The sequence below is a fragment of the Bombus bifarius genome, unplaced genomic scaffold (genome assembly GCF_011952205.1).
Source record: "Bombus bifarius isolate JDL3187 unplaced genomic scaffold, Bbif_JDL3187 scf7180000008221_frag, whole genome shotgun sequence".
Lineage (NCBI taxonomy): Eukaryota > Metazoa > Arthropoda > Insecta > Hymenoptera > Apidae > Bombus > Bombus bifarius.
This window is the reverse complement of record NW_022884522.1, coordinates 1-23,000: the sequence shown is the minus strand read 5'-3', so window position 1 is coordinate 23,000 and position 23,000 is coordinate 1. Positions and strand designations below refer to the sequence as shown.

The window sequence follows — 23,000 nt, the reverse complement described above, 5'->3', positions numbered from 1 at the left end:
CCCTAATTATAGCATGCAGATAGTATTTTGAGTGTGGACGGAGGACAAAATTATGCCCTAGCCGGTCCACTTGCAACCATAAAGCGCGAACTCGATGAATACGTCTGAGAAGGCAAACAGAATCTTCCTAACATCTTGCCGCAGCTCGTTCGATGAACTTTGGAGGAGGATACTCGCGGTTCAAGAAGAGTTAGATGGGTTAGATGAGGGGGAAGATGCGCGTGTAGCTTCGTTGTCGCAAGAGCATCGGGAGATTGACATGCGGTTCCTAGGTCTCTTTGAGCAAATGTCAGCAACAACCCCGTCGACAACAAAACAGGCGAGACATGCCGGAAACCAGAGCCGACCACCTTTCCAGAGGTCCGCGTGCCCCAATTCGACGGTGCCCTCAAGAACTGGACCTATTTCTACGACACGTTCTCATCCATAGTGGACCGTAACGAAAGTTTGCCGAATGTCCAAAAGTTCCAGCATCTACGCTCATCTATAACTGGACGGGCCGCACAGAGTATCCAGTCATTAGAACTCACATAGGCCAACTATCCCATCGCGCTTGACACACTGAAGGATAAGTTCAATTGCCCCCTCCAAATCTGCATGCGCCATTGGAATTTGATGCGCAACTATCCGGAAATCAAAAAGGAAACTCCAGAAGCCCTAGAGGATTTTTTGGTAACCATCAGCGTAAATCTAAAGGCGCTCGAACACCTAAAAGAGCCCGTCACATCAAATATAGCGATTATCGAATTGATCGCGTCGAAATTGCCCTCGTCCAGCCTGCGTAAATGGCAACGCACACTGCCCCGCCAACAAGTGCCATCCTATCAGCATCTGATACACTTTCTCAAAACACGGGCGAACGGGACTCAATTCCTCTCTAAAGCGAAGGAATCAAAAGGGTCAATCCACAAACACCACAGTCAGCGAACAAGCATACCGCATGGGCGAACCCTTGCTACAACCAGCAGAACGGTAGTGTGTCCGACCTGCAACGGACCTCACGATATCAGACACTGTAAAATCTTCAAGGCCAAATCATCGACCAAACGTTTTCAGATCGTGAAGAAGGCATCGTTGTGTATAAATTGCCCAGGCAGAGGACATTCGCCGACACAGTGTACATCGGGTTCGTGTCGTATCTGCGGTCACCGACACCATACTTATCTACACCGCGAACAAACCCAGGTAGACTCACGGTCGTCGAGCGGTCGATCGTCGAGCGGTCGATCGGCAAGCGGTTGGTCGCCGAGCAGTCGGTCGTCGGACAGTCGCTCATCGAGCGGTCGGTCGTCGGGCAGTCGCGCACCGAGCGGTCGGTCGTCGGGTAGTCGTTCATCACACAAGCGAGCCTCTACCGAACAATCACCATCTGGATCATCGAAGTCGCGGTCGTTCCACAAGTCGAGATGAACATCCGACACTTCACGGAAACATACATCTTCGGCTCCAAGAGGTACGAAAGAGCATGCCTCGTATGAGTCACGCTCAGCCCGGATCAAGAACACCACCCCAACCTCCTCGTCCAAGTCCCAACCGGTGCAAAACTGACTGTCCGAGACTACGACAGCAAGGGGGATCGGACTAACAAACACATCTCCCCACAGCCCTCTGCATCATGATCTGTTGGCCACAGCACAGATCAGGGTATTGAACAAACAGGCACAACCAACCCGAGCCCGAGCCTTACTCGACACTGGGTCGAGCATGAACTTCATGACCGACAAGCTCGCGAATTCCCTCGGTATAAAACAAAGGAGATGTGCGATTCAGATCGGAGCCCTCGACAATTTGAGCACCACGGCAAAACGATACACCACGGCCACAATCACGTCGACGGACGGCAAGTATAAGAAAACATTGAGATTTCTTGTTATCCCGGCCATGTCGACTTTCATACCAAGCGAGCCCATCGACCCCTCGAGTCTGGGATTACCCAGAAATATTCAATTAGCCGATCCACAATTCCATTGCCCAGCCCCGATCGATGTCTTACTTAGTACCGGATCAACATTTGCGTCGCTGTGCATCGGGCACGACAATCTGGCGCAACCAGGCGAACCTGAACTACGTCTACAAAAAACACGGTTCGGCTGGGTAATCGGGGGGAGTCCAACGTCCCAAACCGCGATAAATACGTTCCGCGCAACCACAACGGCTCTGCAAGAGGACCTCGCACGGTTTTGGGAGATCGACGAGGGACCGGCCACTACTCATCTTTCGGAATCTGAACGACTATGTGAAGAACATTTCCGAAACCATGTCCGACGAAAAAAGGAAGGCAGATACATCGTTGCATTACCATTCAACGAAAAGCTTTCCTCACTAGGGTCATCGAAGGCCGCTGCAATGAGCAGGCTCGCCTCTCTTCATCGTCGATTCCAACGCGACAAACAATATGAAACCGCGTATAGTGCTGTGATCCAAGAATATTTAGACTTGGGTCACGTGACGAAGATCAACACGGATCACGCCACCGACCACGGATATTATTTACCACATCACGGCGTGATCAAGGAATCGAGCGACACCACCAAGCTCCGGGTTGTGTTCGACGGCTCAGCATCAAGTACCACGGGAGTGTCTCTAAACGACGCCCTTCATACGGGCCCGAAATTACAAGAAGATCTGAGAAACATCCTATTGAGATTCCGGTCATTTCAATATGTCCTTACCGGCGACATCGAGAAAATGTACCGTCAATTCATCCTACGTCCAGAAGATCGTCCATATCAAAAGATTCTGTGGCGTGCCGACAACGGAGAGATCGAAACATACCGACTCAACACCGTAACGTTCGGTCTATCCGCAGCCCCGTATCTGGCCATCCGATGTCTCAAACAGTTGGCAGAAGACGAGGGACCTTGATTTCCGAGAGCAGCGCAGATCCTACGGCGAGACTTCTGTGTCGACGATGCGTTGACCGGAGCCGATACGAAGGACGAAGCCTTATCAGTCAGGAATGATCTCACGAAATTACTTAAGCTAGCCGGTCTAAATATCCGCACATGGGCATCAAACGATCGGGATCTGCTGCGAGGGTTACCTGAAGAAGACACCAACCAGAAATTACATCTCGGTGAGTCATCCACGTTAAAAACACTCGGCGTCTTTTGGGATTCAGCCGACGATGCCATACTATATTCGGTCAAGACGATCAGTGACACATCCCGAGTTACAAAGCGATCAATCAGTTCAGTCATCGCACAAATCTATGATCCACTAGGATTGCTCGCGCCGGTAATCGTTCGAGCAAAAATGATTTTGCAACAAGTCTGGACATTGAAGGTAGATTGGGACGAATCCCTTCCGACAGACGTACACACAGAATGGATCAAATACCACACCCAATTGCCGTTGTTAAATGCGGTAACGTTCTCTCGGAAGACCATCATAGAATCCGCAACGAAAATTGAGCTACACGGATTCTGTGACGCTAGCGAAAGGGCATATGGGGCGTGCGTCTACGTGCGGACGACGGACCGAAAGAACAATATTTGGACTCGACTCCTCACGGCGCGGTCGAAGGTAGCGCCGCTCAAATCGCTCTCCATACCACGTCTCGAATTAAGCGGGGCACTTATTTTGACGTTCTTGATTTCGTCAATACGACAGGCCCTGGCGACCAAGATATCGCGGATAGTATACTGGACTGACTCCACCATCGTACTCCATTGGATCAGGTCTTCGCCGCACACCTTGAAAACATTTGTGGCGAATCGAGTCGCTGAGATACAGACCAAGACCAGTACCTCCGACTGGCGTCATGTGCCTACCGACGATAATCCAGCGGATCTCATCTCCCGAGGCCAGACGCCCAAGGAATTCCTATGTCCGTCCATTTGGAAAAACGGGCCAAGGTGGCTCCTGCAAAGCGAAAACTATTGGCCGGTCTGGAGCCCGACACCGGTAGTCGACCTCCCGAGCAAAAGAAGACGATCTGTCTGATGACGAATATTAGCGACAACACACTCCTCCATCGTTACTCGTCTTGGCCAAGACTAATAAGAATCGTCGCCCGGTGTCTTCGATGGAGACATAAGCAACACCGATCTGCCCATCTCACCACAGACGAACTGACTGCAGCGCACAACAGACTAATAAAAATATTACAATCCAGTCATTTCGCGCCTGAAATTCGGATCCTCCAGAAAAGTCGAAGCGAGGATGTTGGAGGGAAACTACAGCCATTCAACCCCTTCCTCGACGAAGATGGGCTACTCCGGGTAGGAGGACGACTAACCAACTCCGCCATACCCTTCAGCCAAAATCACCCGATCATCCTACCGAAATCCCCGGTGGCAGAGCTAATTATAGAGCAAGAGCACCGGAACAATCATCACACAGGGACACAAGCTACACTATACGCGGTGAGACTGCGCTATTGGCCGATCGACGGCCGTAGCCAGGTATGGCGCACTCTCAGAAGGTGCGTCCGATGCTGCAGAGCCAACCCTCCACCAGTGGAATACTTGATGGGTGATTTGCCAGAGGCGCGTATTACCGAATCGCGGCCGTTCACGAACGTCGGAATCGACTACTGCGGCCCATTCTACATCAAGGAGAGGAGGGACCGCAACCGACGTAAAATCAAGACGTACGCCGCCATATTCGTTTGTCTGGCGACAAAGGCGGTCCACGTAGAGTTAGTCAGCGACCTAACCACCGACGCCTTCTTGGCCGCGCTACGCCGTTTCATCTCGCGGCGAGGATACTGCGCAACGATCCTCACCGACAACGGCACCAATTTCGTCGGGGCTAATCAGCTGCAAGAACTCCGGACCCTATTGCAGTCCGACGACCACCAGGATAGGGTACAGAATTTTCTCGCCGACCGACAAATACACTGGCGTTTTAATCCTCCGAACTCACCACATTTTGGCGGCTTATGGGAAGCCGCGGTTAAAGCGTTCAAACGCCATCTCATCCGCGTGGTCGGCACGGAGCTCCTGACCTTTGAGCACCTCAACACCCTTGTGATCGAAATTGAAGCCATTCTCAATTCACGCCCACTGACTCCCATCTCATCCGATCCGAAAGAGCCTCCTGTCCTCACTCCCGGACATTTTCTGATCGGTGACACACTAACCAGTTTACGGGAGCGTGATTTCAGGACAGTTCCATCAGGCCGGCTATCCAGTTGGCAGCGCATTCACCAGATTAAGCAGCACTTCTGGAGCAGATGGTATCGAGAATACCTAAATGAGCTAACCCGCCGCAACAAATGGGACAAGGGCAAACATAACATTCGTGAAGGCACCGTAGTAATCCTCAGGGAGGATAACGTACCCTCTATGCAGTGGCCTTTGGGCCGCGTAATCAAGGTCCATCCAGGAGCCGACGGAATCATCCGGACCGCTACCGTGCAGACGGCAACAAGCATCCTGGACCGCGGTGTCAAAAGACTGGTCCCCTTACCCATCCACCCAGATCCAGACGAGGCCGAACGTCCACACGGAGCGGAGGAGGTCACCAACGACACACCTGACTCCACAGCCAGAATTTGATCGGTGCCCTCTCAACGGGGGGAGGATGTTACGCCGCCTAAAACATCTGCACGCCAGCCCGGGCGACCGGACAACAACCGACCTGCGTAACGTCACTTCGACCCTCAATAAACCTAAGGACCCACCATAACTTTCACTTCCCTGTATTGTTTCGCCATGTGTCTTCAATCCGTTTGTCTTGAAGAATTTCTAAAGCTTAAAAATATTCTCGAGACACAGTCGGTTTTTAGAGAGGTCCTTGGGTTTATTAGTTGCACTTAAAACACGGAGAAAGCGGGTATGCACCCATTAGGAAAATCCGAATGGCCCTGTAATAAAACGAGCTAGGTTTTTCTCACGCTCACAGTCATCTATCCACCACGATGGTAGAAGACTCCCTACTCATCCCTTCGAGCAGTAGTGCAGGTCATGACCAATCGACACCGCGGTTCGTTACCGTCACTTTTCCTAACGAAAGTGGGAACAACCAATCCGCGTTCTTTAGGCACAGGGGCACACCCACACCGAACTTTTCTTCCGTATTAGAAAAAGAGCGACAGACAGTCTAAAAACTAACGCCTAACGCGGCAGTCTACACATAGCGCGAGAGTCGCATACTTCACGCAAATCTTTTGTCGGTTCTCGGTGTTGTCGAACATACATCTTCTCTCCTAAATATATTATAGTGCTAAGTCCATTAATACATTCCTATCCATTATAAGAGCCCTGCTCTAGCGTACATATCTATCGCATCTTCGTGCGACAAGTTGTTAACTATTTATTTCTCTACGTCAGTGTAATCTAAGTGTTGGAAATATATAATTTATAATTCTGTGAATCACAGTGTTATACAAACTCAATCACCCCAATTATCTCAACGGAAATCAGGGGATCGATCAATTCGTGGTGTCGATTGTTATAATCGTAGCTACCGTAATAAATCGTAATAGATTTACGACCCCCGTTGACGTCTCTCCGCGCGATTACGTCTCCCCGCAATTGGTCGAAATTTACATGAGGAACGTACTATAAAATTGAATCCCTAATTATAGCATGTAGATAGTATTTTGAGTGTGGACGGAGGACAAAATTATGCACATTCCTTTTTCAATTCCAAGGAAAAACATTATCGATGAGTCAGTTGTCAAAACACGATGGAAATTGCTCGTTGTTAATTGAGCAAGTTTGATATAATTACACAAGCTAAAGATTTAACTTGAAATTTGTTTGAAGAAATTTATTTTTGCTTATACCTGATGTCAAGCGCGGTATTAAGTATCATGCTTTTATAACTATTGTTTTAAATATTTTTGTGTTGAAATATTGTCGTTTGGGTGTCTGTTTTGTACTGGAGGAGTACCCGAAAAAATTATACTCGTAGTGTACAGCTAAACAACTACAGACAGTTGATTCTATTCCTGGAACGCGTTGGAATCGTGTTTACATGGTACGTTGATTGGAATGACTTAGAGGTGGGATACTGGGAGTGTGAGTAATTATGTTTCAGCCAGGATTGGATAGAGAACGCGTTTAATCGACGTTTAAAGATCCGCTTAAAATACACATGCTCTGGTAGTTTCTAATTGGATCGTTATAGATGTCGTATACTTTCTGCTAAATCCGTTTTTGGGAGACATTAAGATGAAAAAGGTCATATTTTTATCTCGTAATGTAATGTAAATTTCGATGATTTGGCTGCATTGGTTGATTTTATGTATCAGGGTGAAGTAAATGTGGTTCGGGAACAATTGGCTAGTTTTTTAACAACTGCTGAACTGCTTGCTGTTCAGGGCCCTGCCGATGGTATAGGAAAAGATAATGATAGTTTAGTAGAGGTATGTTTTTCAAAATTGTTAAATATGATTAGATATTTTCTGCTTAAATTAAAATAATACACTTGTATCACGTCAAACTGTGTTTCGGGATGACATTTTTATATCAACGTTATTGTTTTTGTATTCGTAATGACGCAATTTTATTTGATACTAGTGCATCAAAAAAATAATTAAAAGTCAATAGATCTTGTTCATATATTTGATTTGAATGTAATTTAATATATTATTTTTACAAGATTTATGTTCCATATACATATACATTTATTTAGTAACTATTCTCTGCTTATTTCATACGAATTTCATAGTCTACAGCCTACTTTATCTATTATGTGTGTAACTTAAAATCATTGGAATAATTATTTTTGCATCGACATTAATGTACGTGCCAAATAATACGTGCAGTACACCTTCATACGCTATTGATTATTTCCTGTAAATCAAGAATTTTAATATAATGTACAAAATATATAAAATTTAGCACTAAAATTGTCGCACATATATTTAAAAATTAATTGGAGTGAAGTATTTTTCAAAAATTCTTAGAATGTAAGGCCAACGTAAGATTTTACACGGAACTAGTTTCCATTTTCGCGCGTAAGACTACGTCATAAAGACAGGGGAGGGAGTATAGAAAGCGGACTTCAGACGCGCAGCGTAGACTTCCCTTAGTCATCTTACGACTGTGCTGTGAGGAGGGTGTTTTGCTCGGTGGTTTCAAATCCTTTGTGTGCAGTTGTGTGAATCTCTTCTGTTTTGTTCTACAACAAACACGACCCGGATACAGGTTGGTATACATTTTACTTACTCAATAATTGGGTGAAATAGTTGAGAATGCATGGCGAGGACAAAGAAGGGACTTTCAAAAACAAACGCCAACAAGCCAGAAACAGAACGGTTACTAACATGGATTGACGAAGTTCGCCGCAAAAGATCAAAGTGTCGCCGAATGCGCAGACGCGATTTACGGATTGAAGCAATGCTGACGTGCGCTCTTTCCAAAGCTAAAAATGATTTACGCATCCGGCGATTATCAGCAGCTTCAAAATGGCAGAAATTTAAAAAACAATGCTTGAAGAAGAAGGTAAATTATACAAATTATGAACTCTACAATGGTGAGGACACGGAGAATCCGGGATCGTCTCAACAGAATCCCCGGGAGGAGCCATCGTGTCCTGAAGTGGGCAGCTTAGACGATGTCGTGCCTAAGTTGGCAGAAATAAAAGGAACGTTACAACGCTGAAGTAGCGGGAATAATGCAAGAGATCAGGTTTGGAAGACCTAACTGTGACAAGAGGATTTCTCGCAACGTTTTATCTACCAAATGAGTAGAGATTTCAACAACTAAATGGAATCTCGAGCGATTACGGAGCACCGTGTATTACGTCGGTGCTGCAAGAATAGAAATCGCATTACTATCTTGATGTATATATGGATATTTTTTGTTTGCAGTCTCACCGTACGAGATGGCATTGGGACAAGCGGAGGGAGTTGGTGTTCGCAACGATGCTGAAGCGTACTGCACGCTCGAGGACTCCATGTTCTCCAGTCTCTGCGCCTTTCATTGGTTTGGTTTATATATTATATTATATGTATTGATTTGGTAATATACGTAATAATGAGCGTTCGAGGTATGTTCGAAGAGTGTTTGATCCGATATTTTTTATTTTCAGAAATATATACTTTGTATGTTTTATAGTTTGAAGAAAATTTGTATAGTACATTTTAGCTTGTAGATTTAGTAGTATCGTTTCTAATATTCGCTCCATTATACTGTACGTCAAGATTTTGTATATTTGCTTAGTGTTGATTAACAGTTTTGTAGACTTTAAGAAATGAAATGAAATTAATAAAATTTGGAAAATGTTTACAGTTTTTCTGCAATCTTCTAGTTCATATTAATGGCAAAAATGCTTTTCTGCCCCGCATACTACACATAACGAAATTCTGTCGCAGGCAAGAGACCCGTACATGTACCCAGGCTGTTGGCCGTCACCGGCAACATTATTTGGCCTGTCTCTGTATGAGATAAGGAACGACGAGAGAGGATTGGTACGGCATAAAGAAGGGAGGAAATGTCTTTCTTTTTAGAAAATCGTGCATGAGGTTTTCTGGCTGATGAATGGGTTGCACCATGATCAAGTTGTACATAAACGTCTCATCACTCCGCGCTTCCGTATCTTGAACATCCAAGCATCAACTAATTCGAAAATCGTTTGACACGCGATACTCATAGGCTTATTGTGACGAACTACAGCAAATTGTAGCAAATCTTATTTGGTGGGCTCTAATACCTTTTGCACGTTATCTGTGCTAATGTGTCTTCTCATGTCCCGAAAAGTGTTTTCATAGCTTGTACCACCAGGTTGTATGCGAGTTGTCGAAGCACACAAGACAAGCCTCCACTGAATATCAATAAGGAGAGACTGCGCTAGGGGTAATGGCCCCCCCTAACGCCAATTCAATATTCAGGAGATATTAGGACTGGCTAGAACTAGAGAACGCGTGAAGGGGGTGCAACTGAAGTTAATTCATAAGAGAATCCTGGAGCATCCCTGTCATACGCGTCGAGTGGTCATCGTGGAGTTTTAGTCGGTAAGAGTCCGACACTACTCTGCTGTTACCCAATTACTGCAACACCGGAGTGTCCATGAGGATTTCTCCACGTAAAAAAAAAAAAAATTTGTATGTGAGTTACTCTGGCTTATCAATATGCCCTGTTCAAAGTCGGCCATGCTGAATACTGTCACAGGCCTCTATCTTCCTTAATAAGAGCTGTACGGGATCGAATAATGAGACTACCAATATGTGTACTCGTTAGTGTATTTAAAACAGATCTTGTCGCAAAACGATATCTATACAGACGTTTAGTCACAGTTTATACTGAATCGTTTGCGATCACGTTCGTTTAGTCATTATCGTCAGAAGGAGGTCAAAAGATACAAATTCGTCTTGTCTTACGGATACATGTAGCGGCGCCATTGTTTTGCCCGGAGCTTATAATTCCTTACAATACCTCTTGATATTCCGAAGCAAAACAACAACATGGTTTGAAGCAAATTCTAACTCTTTCGACGCTACAGAGCTTTTTAAGGCATGGATAAATTGAATGCATCTTTGTTGAGTCTAGATGATCCAGAATGGCGAACTACCGCAAGTAGAGCAACTAATCGAAATTCTAGACATGCACATATACGTAATATGTTTAACATGGATAGGTAATTGTTTTGAAATTTAACAATCATTGCAATAATTACGTCGGTTCGGAAGTCGTATTACTAGATACTTATTGTAATATCGCAAAGTAATTCGAATTAGAAATTAGTTGAAAATAGAAAAACCGTGTACGTCGTGATTCTGTGGTTCGTTTACATTTAAGAGTGCCTACGTGACTAAAGGCACGTAGTTGGTAGTTCTTACATAGGTATGGGGGAAACGATAGACAACGGTAGAAGAAGGACGGTTTCGCTTCGCAAGGCGAGTCGAAAAGTGTGCGTGTTGCGAGAATCAGAGCTAATTGAGTCGTCGAAGAGTAGAGTCGTTAGAGGTATCGAGTCGTCGAAGAGTAGAGTTGTGAGAATTGATAGAGTTGTTAGAGAGAGAGAGTGTGTGTGTGTGTTAGATTCGTTGTGACGAGAGTGGTCAAATAACTGTAAAGTTATTTGATATAGATACGAGTATTGCATTTAGTTTCCGTTAAATAAATGTCGTTTCCTGTCCAATTTATATATGTATATTCAATTTAATATTAATAAGTTGCAAGTAATCGGGAAAAAATTTCTATCCTTATTTTCCGATATTATATTATTTTCACAGATTTCAATTCACTTATCCATTGCTTGATATTAGGACAAATGAGGAACTTCGCATCTTATTAGATTAACAAATAAAATGTATTGTTCCTGATAAATGGTATGCAGAATAGTATTGGAAATAAAAGACTGGTTTATAGTACCGTTCAAGTGACTGATAGTAGGAAAGCAGTGATGGAAAATGAGGCAACGTAATATAAAATTGAATCCCTGAGTATAGCATGTAGATAATATTTTGAGTGTTGACAGAGGACAAAATTATGCACATTCCTTTTTCAATTCCGAGGAATTATACCAGCGATGAGTCAGTTGTCAAAACACGATGGAAATTGCTGATTCTCGATTGAACAAGTTTGATATAATTTTATAAGCTAAAGATTTAACTTGAAATTTTTTTGAAGATATTTATTTTTGATTATACCTGATATCATGCGCGGTATTAAGTATCATGCTTTTATAACTATTGTTTTAAATATTTTTGTGTTGAAATATTGTCGTTTTTGTGTCTGTTTTGTACTGGAGGAGTACCCGAAATAATTATACTCGTCGTGTACAGCTAAACAACTACAGGCAGTTGTTTGTATTCCTGGAACGCGTTGGATTCGTGTTTGCATGGTACGTTGATTGGAATGACTTAGAGGTGGGTTACTGTGGGTGCGAGTAATTATGTTTCAGCCAGGATTGGATAGAGAACGCGTTTAATCGACGTTTAAAAATCCGCTTAAAATACACATGCTCCGGTAGTTTCTAATTGGATCGTAATAGATATCGTATACTTTCTGCTAAATACGTCTTTGGGAGACAATAAGTTTAAAAAGGTCATATTTTTAAAGAGGGGGAGAGAGGTGGTATGCACTGGATAAAGGTAACAATTTTATATGAAGGATGATTATTGTAAACATTGAATATAATTGGGGAAAATTGAGAAACTGGTGCAACTTGTTGTATTATGAGCTGCAGGCTTGGTGCTTTGTCTATCTCTTATCATTTTAATACAATGGATGAGATATTTGTATGGCGGTTTTTGATAATGGAAAACGTGTTCGTGCTGTATGTTTTGCATTCAATAACAGGAAATGGTTCTGCAATTTCAGTAATTCAAAGTACTTGCAGTATAATGATGATGAGACGTTGTGTTTGAGCTTTCAGTACTACTATCATTTTCATCTTCCCTACCTTCTATCTCGTCCTTATCCATACCATCCAATGAATAGTTATCTTCGCTATCATTTCTCTAATCTGCCTCTAATGAGTTTTCCTCAAAACCGATACATTTAGTGTCTGTCTCTATGACCTCTACATGTCTAGCTATTGTTATTTTCCCACCTAATAAGACTCTGTATCCTACTTCACTATATCATAATAGAATTCCCATATCTGCCTTCTTGTCCCATTTGGAAACTATTTTTTGTTCTGGCCTTCTTACAAAAACTTTACTTCCATATAGATGTAGATTTTTAACACTTGGTTTGCTCCCGAAGAATATTTCAAAAGGTGTCTTTCTCTCTATAGTATTCGCTAATATTCGATTTTTCAAGTATACCGCTGTACAAACTATTTCCGGCCAGTACCTTTTATGTACTTTCGCTTCCGCTAACAAGCAACGCGCCATGTCCATCACTGTTCTATTATACCTTTCCGCTGTCCCGTTTAATTCATGTACGTATGTTGGGCAATTATTTATTCTTATACCTTTATCCCTAGCAAATTTATCAATTCGATTATGTAGATATTCTTTACCATTATCGCATCTTAATATTTTTAACCTCTTGCCCGTTAAATTTTCGGCTTCATTTACGAACTGTACGAAAGAATCAAAGACCTCATCTTTTGATTTTATACAATAGATCCTAGCTATTTTACTATAATCATCGATAAATGAAATGAAATATTTTTCTCCATTGAATCCGGTGGTCTTAAAGGGACCACATACGTCCGTATGAATAATTTCCATTATTTCCCTAGCCTTAGTTCGATTATTTTTGAAAGGTAAGTTATGCATTTTGCTTTCTACACACACCCTACATTTCAAAAGTTCCTTTTCAAATTCATTCGGTATGCCAGTCACTAGCTGCTCTTTACCCAAAATCTCTAAATATTTAAAATTTACGTGTCCTAGCATCCTATGCCATCTTTCCTTTTTACTCATACCACTACGTTCGGCGCTGTTTACTAAGTGCTTCTTCCCTTTCAATATACTTTTTATTCTATATGTCCCATTTTCTTTGAACGCTACAGCTGTAAGTTTATTATCCTCATCTATTACTTTCGCAATATTTCCTTTGGAAATAACTGTATTCTTATTGTCTGTTAGTTTACCTAAACTAATCAAATTTGCGGACATTTCTTTCGCGTAAAATACTTTCCTCATATTTATTTCATTTTGTTTTCCGAATGCTTCAAAATAACTTATAACATTCCCAACTTTTGTCGCTTTTATCGGTCTATTATCGCCTAAATATATATTTACCGGTTCTTTTAGGTCGATAGATTTATCGAAATAATTTATATTATTAATTATGTGATCAGTACAACCGCTATCTAATAGCCACACTATTTCGTTCTTACTTATCTCATTCGTCTCACTGCTGTTTGCTGCGTGCGCCGTTGCTATCCATATGCCTGCTCTTGAGTTTCCATGCTCGCCCGTGCCGGTTGTTGATTGACGATGAAAGTTTCCACGTCCTCTGCTCGTATTGCCTTTGTTCCCTCTTCCTCTGTTTCGACCACGTGTTGGCCCATGCCAATAGCCGTTACTGCTTTCCGCTTGGACGCCATTTTGACACTCTCTCGCAAAGTGTCCTAATCTTCCACATCTGAAGCATCCTTCCTTTTTTGCAGAAAAGGCGTTGGTTTGCCTTTCTCCTCGATTGGATTTATTTTTCTTCTCTGCTACCTCTATTTTATTTTTTACATACGCTACCGTTTGATCCTCTTCTTTCAATGCGTCTATTATGTCCGCTATGTAGCTGTATTCTTCGGGTAACGTATTCAGCATGTAATTCAGCTTTTCCCTCTCACTTACTTGTGCGCCCGCACTTTTTAATTCATTGATTAATTTCTCAAAATCGTTAAAGAATGATGCTGAATCACTGTAGTTCTCCAGTCTTATGTTTTCCAATCTCCTTCTGCATACGATCTGCAGTGCCGTCGACTCTTTCAAGTACATTTCATCGAACCTTTTTATTATATCATACGCCGTTTTTCCTTCCCTAACATACTCCAATTGTCTGTTCGATATTGCACTATAAATTATATTTATCGCCTTCGAATCCTTTTTGTCCCAGTCTTCATCGTCTCTTTCGTTCTTCATTCTAGTTGTAACAACCTCGCATTCCTTATATTTGAGAAACATCGTGATTCTTTGCTTCCACATTCCATAATCCTCACCATCGAATATAGGTATCGTGATTTCCGATCTCTCCATTTTAATTGATTCTTCTCTTTTTTTTCTTTTCTTACTCAAGCGTTCCTACGTGCTCGAAGTATATTTTGTTCCTCTGAAAGTTTTTTTTTCTTTACTGAAAACTCACTCGCAAGATCGTAACCACGCACTAAATATCTTGCAAAACTAGTAACCACGCTCTGCTACCATGTTAAGGAAATTCGAGGATTTGGGAATACAAATAATTGACTATATTTCCCACACAACAGTTATACATCTATATTACACTCTGAAGAACGTATTGCACGCACGCTTGTCGCCAACCGACTATCCTAGATTCTTCTAACATCTGGCAACAGTCTTTTGTCTCCACTAAGACCTTGACGCCCTCTGGCCCTTACACACACACTCTCATGTACAGTGTAAATGTATCACTTCCCTAACACAATTATCCCGCTTTAGGTTCAATCAGGTTAGTCCCACGCGAAATTGATCCAACCATGCGAAAACGAGTGTATTCTGATTTCTGTCGCAGATACTTCTGGCTAGTGCACTTCTCTTACGCTTCTCATCGCTACTTCTGACGACTAACGAAGATGTACGGCATTTTGACAGTCTACATGAAAATGATGATAATTGCGGTCTGTGTACCGCCTACCCTTCTTTCTATTCTTCCGTTAAAGACTGGTAAGTTGATACTGATTAATTATGCGATCGAAATCCTATATAATGGCTACAAAAAATATTTGCATCATTATTCTCGTTTCCTAATGAATCGCTGTTTTAATCAAGTTTTATATTGCATCAAATTTCTGTAGTTACACAAAAGTACTAAATTATAGAAAACTTGATATACACGGATTTAATTAATTGATAAATTAGTCAATATATAGGCATTATTATTTCACGTGAAATTTTACAACGTCAAAAACCTAACATTCCTGTACGAGCAGTATTAATCACAAATTGTGAGAATGCCTACTGATAAGGAAGAAAGATAATATAGAAAACGCAGAATTATGGAAAGAGAATCCCTGACATTAGACACGAATACGCGATTTTACGAAATATTTTATGGTATATCTAAGATAGAGAATATATATAGAGTACATATAAGTATATATAGAGTAAGAATATATATAGAGTATATATAAGTACCAAAAATACATCCTAAGACGTGTATGCGATCTACGCTGTATGGGACGTGTTATAAATGGTTTCCGCCACTCAACGCAACTCAATGACAGGAATAATTTTTTGTTACGAGTCGTTTAATTTATTCGTTCGTTAGGACGATTGGTCTGACAAATTCAAAGTCTTGTTCCGTATAAATATTTTTAAACAAGCACGTCATAAGCTTTGTATATTTTTTTTATCGCAACGAAGAAAATTCAGAGAAATGTTGAAATTATTAATTACAAAAGAAGACATTTACGTTGTAAAAATGTTAGCGAAAACATTTGTGAAAAAGTTACTTTGTTATAAATTCTACAAAAAGAAATATTGAAAATCACGTCCCATTTATTCAGTTGCACGTATGAAAAGTATTTTGCATTCGCGCAAAAAAATCCCTTAAGGATACATATTTTATAATAATTGGAGTGTCAAAGTTATTACGCGGATTGGCGTACCTTAACCACGTGCCTTTTATTGAAACTAGGTTATTCATTTGTTATTCGTTCCTAACTTTCAACTTTATGATTTTTGCGGAATAAAATTTTATATTCCGGTTCAGTTTATAAATGATTCAGGGTAAATACATTTATTACGATCGTTTAAAGTTTAAAGAAACACCGTTATAAAGTCGTAATACGAGACAAAGCGATTCAGAACTCGAATTCATTTGTTGGAACGACGCCATGGGCAAAAGTAGATAATGGAAAACTTTCTTCCAAAGACCATTTGATAGCGCCGACGTAATCAAGAGTGTGACGATATTGCCAGAGACGTTTCTGCAAATAGAAGACTAACTTATTTACGAATTGCCGTAACACGATTGCCGCTGGTAGTATGATTAGTAATCGCTTTATTGAATTTTCGCTTGATGTGACATCGTCGAGAGTTTCTAGCGAAATTCTTCTCCCTGTAAAACTATGTTTCTACAGCAATGGCTGTAATTTTCGAGTTACCGTTTGCGAAGAAATCTTTTTCTTTGTTACGTGTAATAGATTATTTTTAAGTTTTAAGTTTTAAATTACATTGGTAACCTTCTATAATTTATTACTCGAAGGTGGTAATTTTTTCTTAAATAGTTTGTTTTTCCTATAATTTATTATAATATATTTTACTACAGAATCCTCAAAAACATGATGTATGTATATGTCGGGGTTACATTAGAATTAGGGTTAGGGGCGTGAAACGAATCTTCGTTTGGGTTACACGTTGTCGTTATGCAATGTAGAAGACATTGACTAGTGCAAATACGATTATTATAGAACCGGACAAGTAACCGCGGTAGTTAGGTGCTCGAGAAACTAATGACAATGATCCTAGGTTCAATAACGAATCCGCGGTCGACGGGATGATAGATGAACGTACTCACAAAATCTAAGTCGGACGCGTAATATTCACTGGTCGTAAAGAGTTACTCCTTTCATCAATGAGATCGCGAGAAAGAATGTCTTTCCCGTCCCGATCATGCCACAGAGGAAAACTATAATGGGGTGTGTCTAAGGACACGAGATCATCGGATTCGTCGAGAAAAGCCTTCGTTCAGAAAGTAAGGGAAATTGGCGTTGCTAATTGGTCAATCTCCATATCGGTGGTTAGAAAAAGATGCTAGCCGCCCTCGAGGGAAAGTTGCTAGTGGAAGACGCCGCTCGTTGAAAAATATGTCTCCCCTATCTTCCCGTAGTTGGGACAAAGACTGTTTGTCTGTTTGAAGGACTTTAGTTAACTAAACCTTAAGATTTATAACGGGCCCTCGAGCTAGCCGAACATGTACTGCGGAGACGCATCGACATCTGGCAATCATCTTACTCGAAGAATAGGGTCTGCGTGTGGCGAGCCACAGGACAGAAACCGTTGGAATGTTTACTGTCGCGTGTCGCCACGAATATTTCTTTTAAGGAGAGCTATAGAATTACTCCATACCTTTGTTAGACAAAGCGTTCATCCCATGACCGCGGCTACGTTCGGCGACTGACTGTCGCCTCGAGCCCAAGCTCATTATCACGACTCTCGAACAATTACAATCGGGTTGAATAACTACAATTGTTCAATTACAGCTATAGTAGACTCTAGGTTACAATGTTGCGGGATTATCCAAAATTCCAAAGGCTCCGGTGTTCTTTCATCTCCGACATATATATATCCTGAAATATTATCAGTCTATTGTCAAGTTATAGAACATTATGGAAATTGCCAATTAAAGTCATAAAAAACAAAAAATAAGGAAGTTCGTTAAAATATGTGATTTTCCAATCAAGATATAGAATTTATTCGAGTAATATAGATTACGGTAGAGATGGTGACGGTAACAATGAGTGGACTGATTCTTCGTGCGAAAACAAATTGGAAGCGCAGAGCGATGTATTGTTTCAGCGAATATCGATTTTAAAGCACGGTTTTAAAGCACGGTATAATCAATTTTTTTACATAAAATTATATTGTATAGGCTATTGTTATTTAAACATTTTAAATTGGATGGTTTTTACATATGCTAAAAAAATGGAAAATGATGATGATGAATCAATGACACGTAGAAAATCATAATCTATTGTATTGCTGTTATCTAATGGTGTTGTAGTTGACTGTATGGTGAATGTATCTAATGGTGTTGTAGTTGACTGTATGTTGTTCAATATTGCTATGAAACTCTTCTGATTCATTGTCACTTATACGAAGGATGGAAGTATACGAAATTGATAAAATTATTAATAATATTTACGAAGAGAAAGTAAACTGTTGGATATATGACAAAATAATTCTATTTTAAATAAGAGACTGGTCAGCGTGGTTATTTTGTTTACAAAATCAAACGAATTTAATGAATGTAATGGTAAGGAAGTAACTATAAGTGGCTGTTAAACTATTTTTATGATTGAAAAGTAATTCGCAAAGTAATGTAAAGCAGTACTACTGAGTTGTACATAACCTCTTTAAGAATTTGTTCTTAACCTCTTGCTTCATAACTTCCTTAATTATACTCTTCAAACTTATTGACTACTTCGATGTTGTTACGAACAGAAGCTGATAAAATATTAATCTTAAATATAGATTGAAATGAAAGCTTGTCACGTAAATATATATATATGTACTACTTACTCAAACTATGGATCACATAACCTATACAAAAAAAAAAAAAGAATTATTGTACACTATAAAGCAAGAGGTTAAATCTTTAATCTGTTAAGAATTAAATTTTTTATTGTAACTGCGAAAATTATAAAAGTACCAAGCGAAGCAAGTACGGAATATATGCGGAATATGAATCGCTCAACGAAGCAAAGAGCGGCTCAGTGACAAAATTAGTAAAGTAAAGACCACAAATATTACAACATTATATTCTACCACAAAATAATTCTCTATACAAAAAAGGTACACAACGAATCGATTTTTCACAACGATAAGAGTCAACAGAACCAATCAAGACCAGGCGAGACTCTCATAAAACAACGATATCAGAGGGATCAAATCAGCGACTTCAATCTATGTTACAGAGTATAGTTATCAAGAAAAATTGCTCTTTTCATGAAAAGTATGGTAATGATACTCTTATAATACATTGTATATCTGGCAGTCGGATGTGCCCGTGGCCATCGGAAATGTAAAGACGACGCTTTTAGAAAGTGATAGCGCCATCGCGTTTTAAAAACGCGTTAGAAGAAGGACGGTTTCGCTATCCAAGGCGAATCGAAAAGTGTGCGTGTTGCGAGAATCAGAGTTGATCGAAACGTCGAAGCATAGAGTCGTTAGAATTGAGTTGCGAGTGTTGTCGAGTGTTAGAGTTGCTAGTGAGAGAGAGAGAGAGAGAGAGAGAGAGAGAGAGAGAGTTACCAAATAGTTGTCAAGTTATTTGTTGTAAATACGAGCGTTGCATTTAGTTTTCCTGTTAATCAAACATCGTTTCTCTGTCTAACTAATATCTGTATTTTCAATCCATTATTAATAAATTATAATTAATCGGACAAAATTACACCTTTAATATATTCCGATATTACATTACCGTGATGTAATATTTATCATGCTTATTTTGTACGTAAAACGAATCGTTGGAATATTCCCGAAGCTAACGAAGCATTTCCCAAAAGTTAAACCGAAGAAATTAACGCGAATAGTTAAGTGAAATTTTTCCATTAACTTGCTGACCAACCGGCAAATAAAGAATCATAAAAATTGTTTCAATGTGTTGAGGTCACGCATAACTTCTTTTTTCATTGACGATTACCAAACAGGTAAAATTTCGAAATTGTACGAAGGCCACGTGACCAGATCGTATTGGAATTTGAAGTGCATGGAAAAAGACAACTCGAAGTACAAACCTTGAGCTGTACTACTCGAAGTACAAACGTGAACTAATGGATGCAGAAAAGCAATTAACGCCAAACATCCGAACAGCATCTTGGAGCCCGTCATTGTTCTGAAATAAAAGAAGTGACGAATTAAAAAGACGCAGGACTAATAATAATAAAGGAAACTTAGTTCGTATTATAAATTGAATTTACATCAGAAAAGAAGCACGATCAAGCGAAACAGATCGTAGAAATGACAAATATCATCGATATACGTTTCAGTGTAATTTCACTTTTGAAAATTATTTAGTTTAATACGATCGTATTCATCGCTCTGAAACTTTCATTGTGCTGCAATTTGTGCTGCGTCTTTTTAATTTCTCTATCTTTCTGTGTTTTCGGAAAAATTACTTGAAAGATTAAGAATTGCTTGCCTTATTTTATTTTCGATTAGTTAGGATTTGATTATTCCAGGTAAGGTTTATTATTTATAACAGGTTTTATCACTTGTTTATTATTTAGGAGTTTGTTATTTTAGGATTAGTACCTTTTAGGATTTCTTATCCTTCGAGTTTCTGTTTCAGATATCTAGGTCTATTTCAAGATGTTTTATTACATTAGGATTATTTATTCGATTAAGATAATTTAAGAGTTTCACAATGTACAAAGAAATAATCGCGTGAAATTTAGATTTATGCTTTAAACGTATTAAACACGCGGTAATTTCAATGTCTATAGCCTCGAACGTGTTCTGATTAGTTGTGTCATTGTCTGTGACATTGAAATCACAAAAATCCATTGCAAGTGTGCTGTCATGCAATGTGGATGTAATTGGGTTTTTGGGTATTTCCTGTATCATCTGATTTGTACAGTACTATTTTAACGCAAGGACAGGAAACTTATTATATATTTCCCGTCCATTATTTGAATCGTTGTGAAGTGTAACGAATTATATTCGATTCGAGGAGATGTTAATGAATTACCCATTTCATATGTAATTACATGGAAATAAAAATCATTGCAAAAATAATTGATCTAATGACAACGGAATTTCCAATATTTTTTTGTTTCGTCACGTCTTTTTCATAATATATCTTTTATAGGTACGTGATTTATTAATCGTTCGAATGGAAATAATTATTCGTATAATATTCAAATGATTCTAGCCATAAAATAAATTAAAACGATACCTGTCAATGATATGCAATCTGCGTATGACGTCAACCTCGATCTATGCTTATACAAGAAATTTTATCAATCAATGACTAGATATACAATAATCAAATATTATAAAATTTCCTGAAAACCTTTAGGTGTTAATATTAAGATGTTAATATCTTTAATATTTGCAAGTTATTGTTTAGCGCTAATTAGTTAGAATGTAACAAATGGTGTACCAGAATTGAGATAATTAAGCCACACGAACAATCTTATTTAGATCTTTTTAATTTTTTAATTCTCTTTTGCTCTAATACTTCGTAAAATTAATCTTCATTAGCTACTACACTTCATAGAATAACAAGAGATAATTTTTCTTATATAACGTTTCATTCATAAAATCTATCATTAAAGTATATCTTCATAAAAATATCATTCCATACTGTTGAGGTTATTCGGTGTGTAAACAGAGAAAACACGTGGATAAATTGTAAGGTAGAAAATATATCTAAATAGAAGTGTAATAAGTAAAAATACAATTTGAGCTGGTCCAGATCCGCACGCTAGCTGTGTTACCTAATAACTGAAAAACCCCGAAGCCAACGTCGCCTGTCTACTGTTTATGGCCTGACTTCGTCGCAGTCTTTTGTCTACGCGCTGTCGATGGCTTCAGTGCTTGAGAAAACTAAAAAGGCCAGATGTAGAGTTTTCTTAGAAGTGGTAACCACTTCAACACCCTCCCTAAAACTCTACATCCCTACAAACAATTATCTCAAATTTACAAATTATCTCTTAATATTTTCTAACTCTTGTCGTAAATATCTGAAAATTAATTTGTCAATGCCTTCTCAAGTACATTTGCCAACCGCTTTTCTCTTTTCCATACAAATTAATTTATTACACAAAAAAAACTAGAAGACTAAACAGATCATGTAGAGTTTTTCCTCTTTTTTTGAGAAGTAATAATCACTTCGACACCCTCCCTAAAAACTCTACATGTTTACAAACAATTACCTCTTAATATCTTTTTTACTTTTCAAACCTAACTTTTTCCTTAAATATTCAAATCTCGGTTTTGGCAACGCCTTTGTACATATATCTGCCAATTGCTCTTCGCTTGTTACATACGTTATATCAATTTCGCCTCTATTGTATAAATCTCGCAAGAAATGATATCTTACGTCAATATGCTTACTTCTTTGATGGAATTCTGGATTCTTAATTAATTTCACGGCACTAGTATTGTCTACACATAGCATATACTTGAGGATCTCTAATTTACATTCAAGAAATATTTTCTTTGGCCACATAATTTCTTTCGCTCCTGAGGCTGCACTGACATATTCAGCTTCGGTCGTAGATAGAGCTATACATTGTTGTCGCTTACATTGCCATGTGATGGCCGCATTCGCATACTTACATACAACGCCTGATGTCGACTTTCTTGTTTCTTTGTCGCCTGCATAGTCAGCGTCGCTAAAGGTTTCGAGACTGCCTGCTTTTGTATATAAGAGTCCCATGTCTGCGGTCCCTTTTATGTAGCGCAAAATTCGTTTGACTAATTTCCATTGATACTGGTTTGGATTCTCTAAGTGTCTCGCCGCTATATTTATTGCAAAACTAATATCTGGCCTACTTACGGTTTGTAAAAACATTAAGTTCCCTACGGCTTCTCTGTATGGTGCGTTACAATCATTCATAGCTGTTTCCCATAACTCTTTCTTTTCGGATCTCATCGCTTCGTTAAAATCCACCGGTAATTTTTCCGCTACGTACGTTACTGGGTTACCATAAAAATCGGTTCGTTTGATCTTATCTCTATCTCTCAATTGTCTCACATTGTCGCTAGTTCCATGAGGTTGTTTTTCATGTTCACT

The 23,000-nt window shown here is 39.8% G+C and overlaps 3 protein-coding genes across 3 annotated transcripts; 2 read left to right on the top strand and 1 right to left on the bottom strand.

Moving 5' to 3' along the window:
• Positions 1-1,704: 1,704 nt before the first annotated feature.
• LOC117211235 lies at positions 1,705-2,865 on the top strand. Its single transcript, XM_033454904.1, has one exon. It carries the CDS (start codon positions 1,705-1,707, stop codon positions 2,863-2,865), a length of 1,161 nt encoding a protein of 386 aa, XP_033310795.1.
• A 962-nt stretch (positions 2,866-3,827) lies between these two features.
• On the top strand, positions 3,828-5,504 carry LOC117211234. Its single transcript, XM_033454903.1, has one exon. The coding sequence runs from the start codon at positions 3,828-3,830 to the stop codon at positions 5,502-5,504; it is 1,677 nt and encodes a 558-aa protein (XP_033310794.1).
• Positions 5,505-21,872: 16,368 nt separating this feature from the next.
• On the bottom strand, positions 21,873-22,859 carry LOC117211233 (secreted RxLR effector protein 161-like). Its single transcript, XM_033454902.1, has 2 exons — positions 22,319-22,859; positions 21,873-21,880 (listed from the first exon to the last, which is right to left on the bottom strand). The coding sequence occupies exons 1-2, from the start codon at positions 22,857-22,859 to the stop codon at positions 21,873-21,875; spliced, it is 549 nt and encodes a 182-aa protein (XP_033310793.1).
• Between the last annotated feature and the right edge of the window lie 141 nt (positions 22,860-23,000).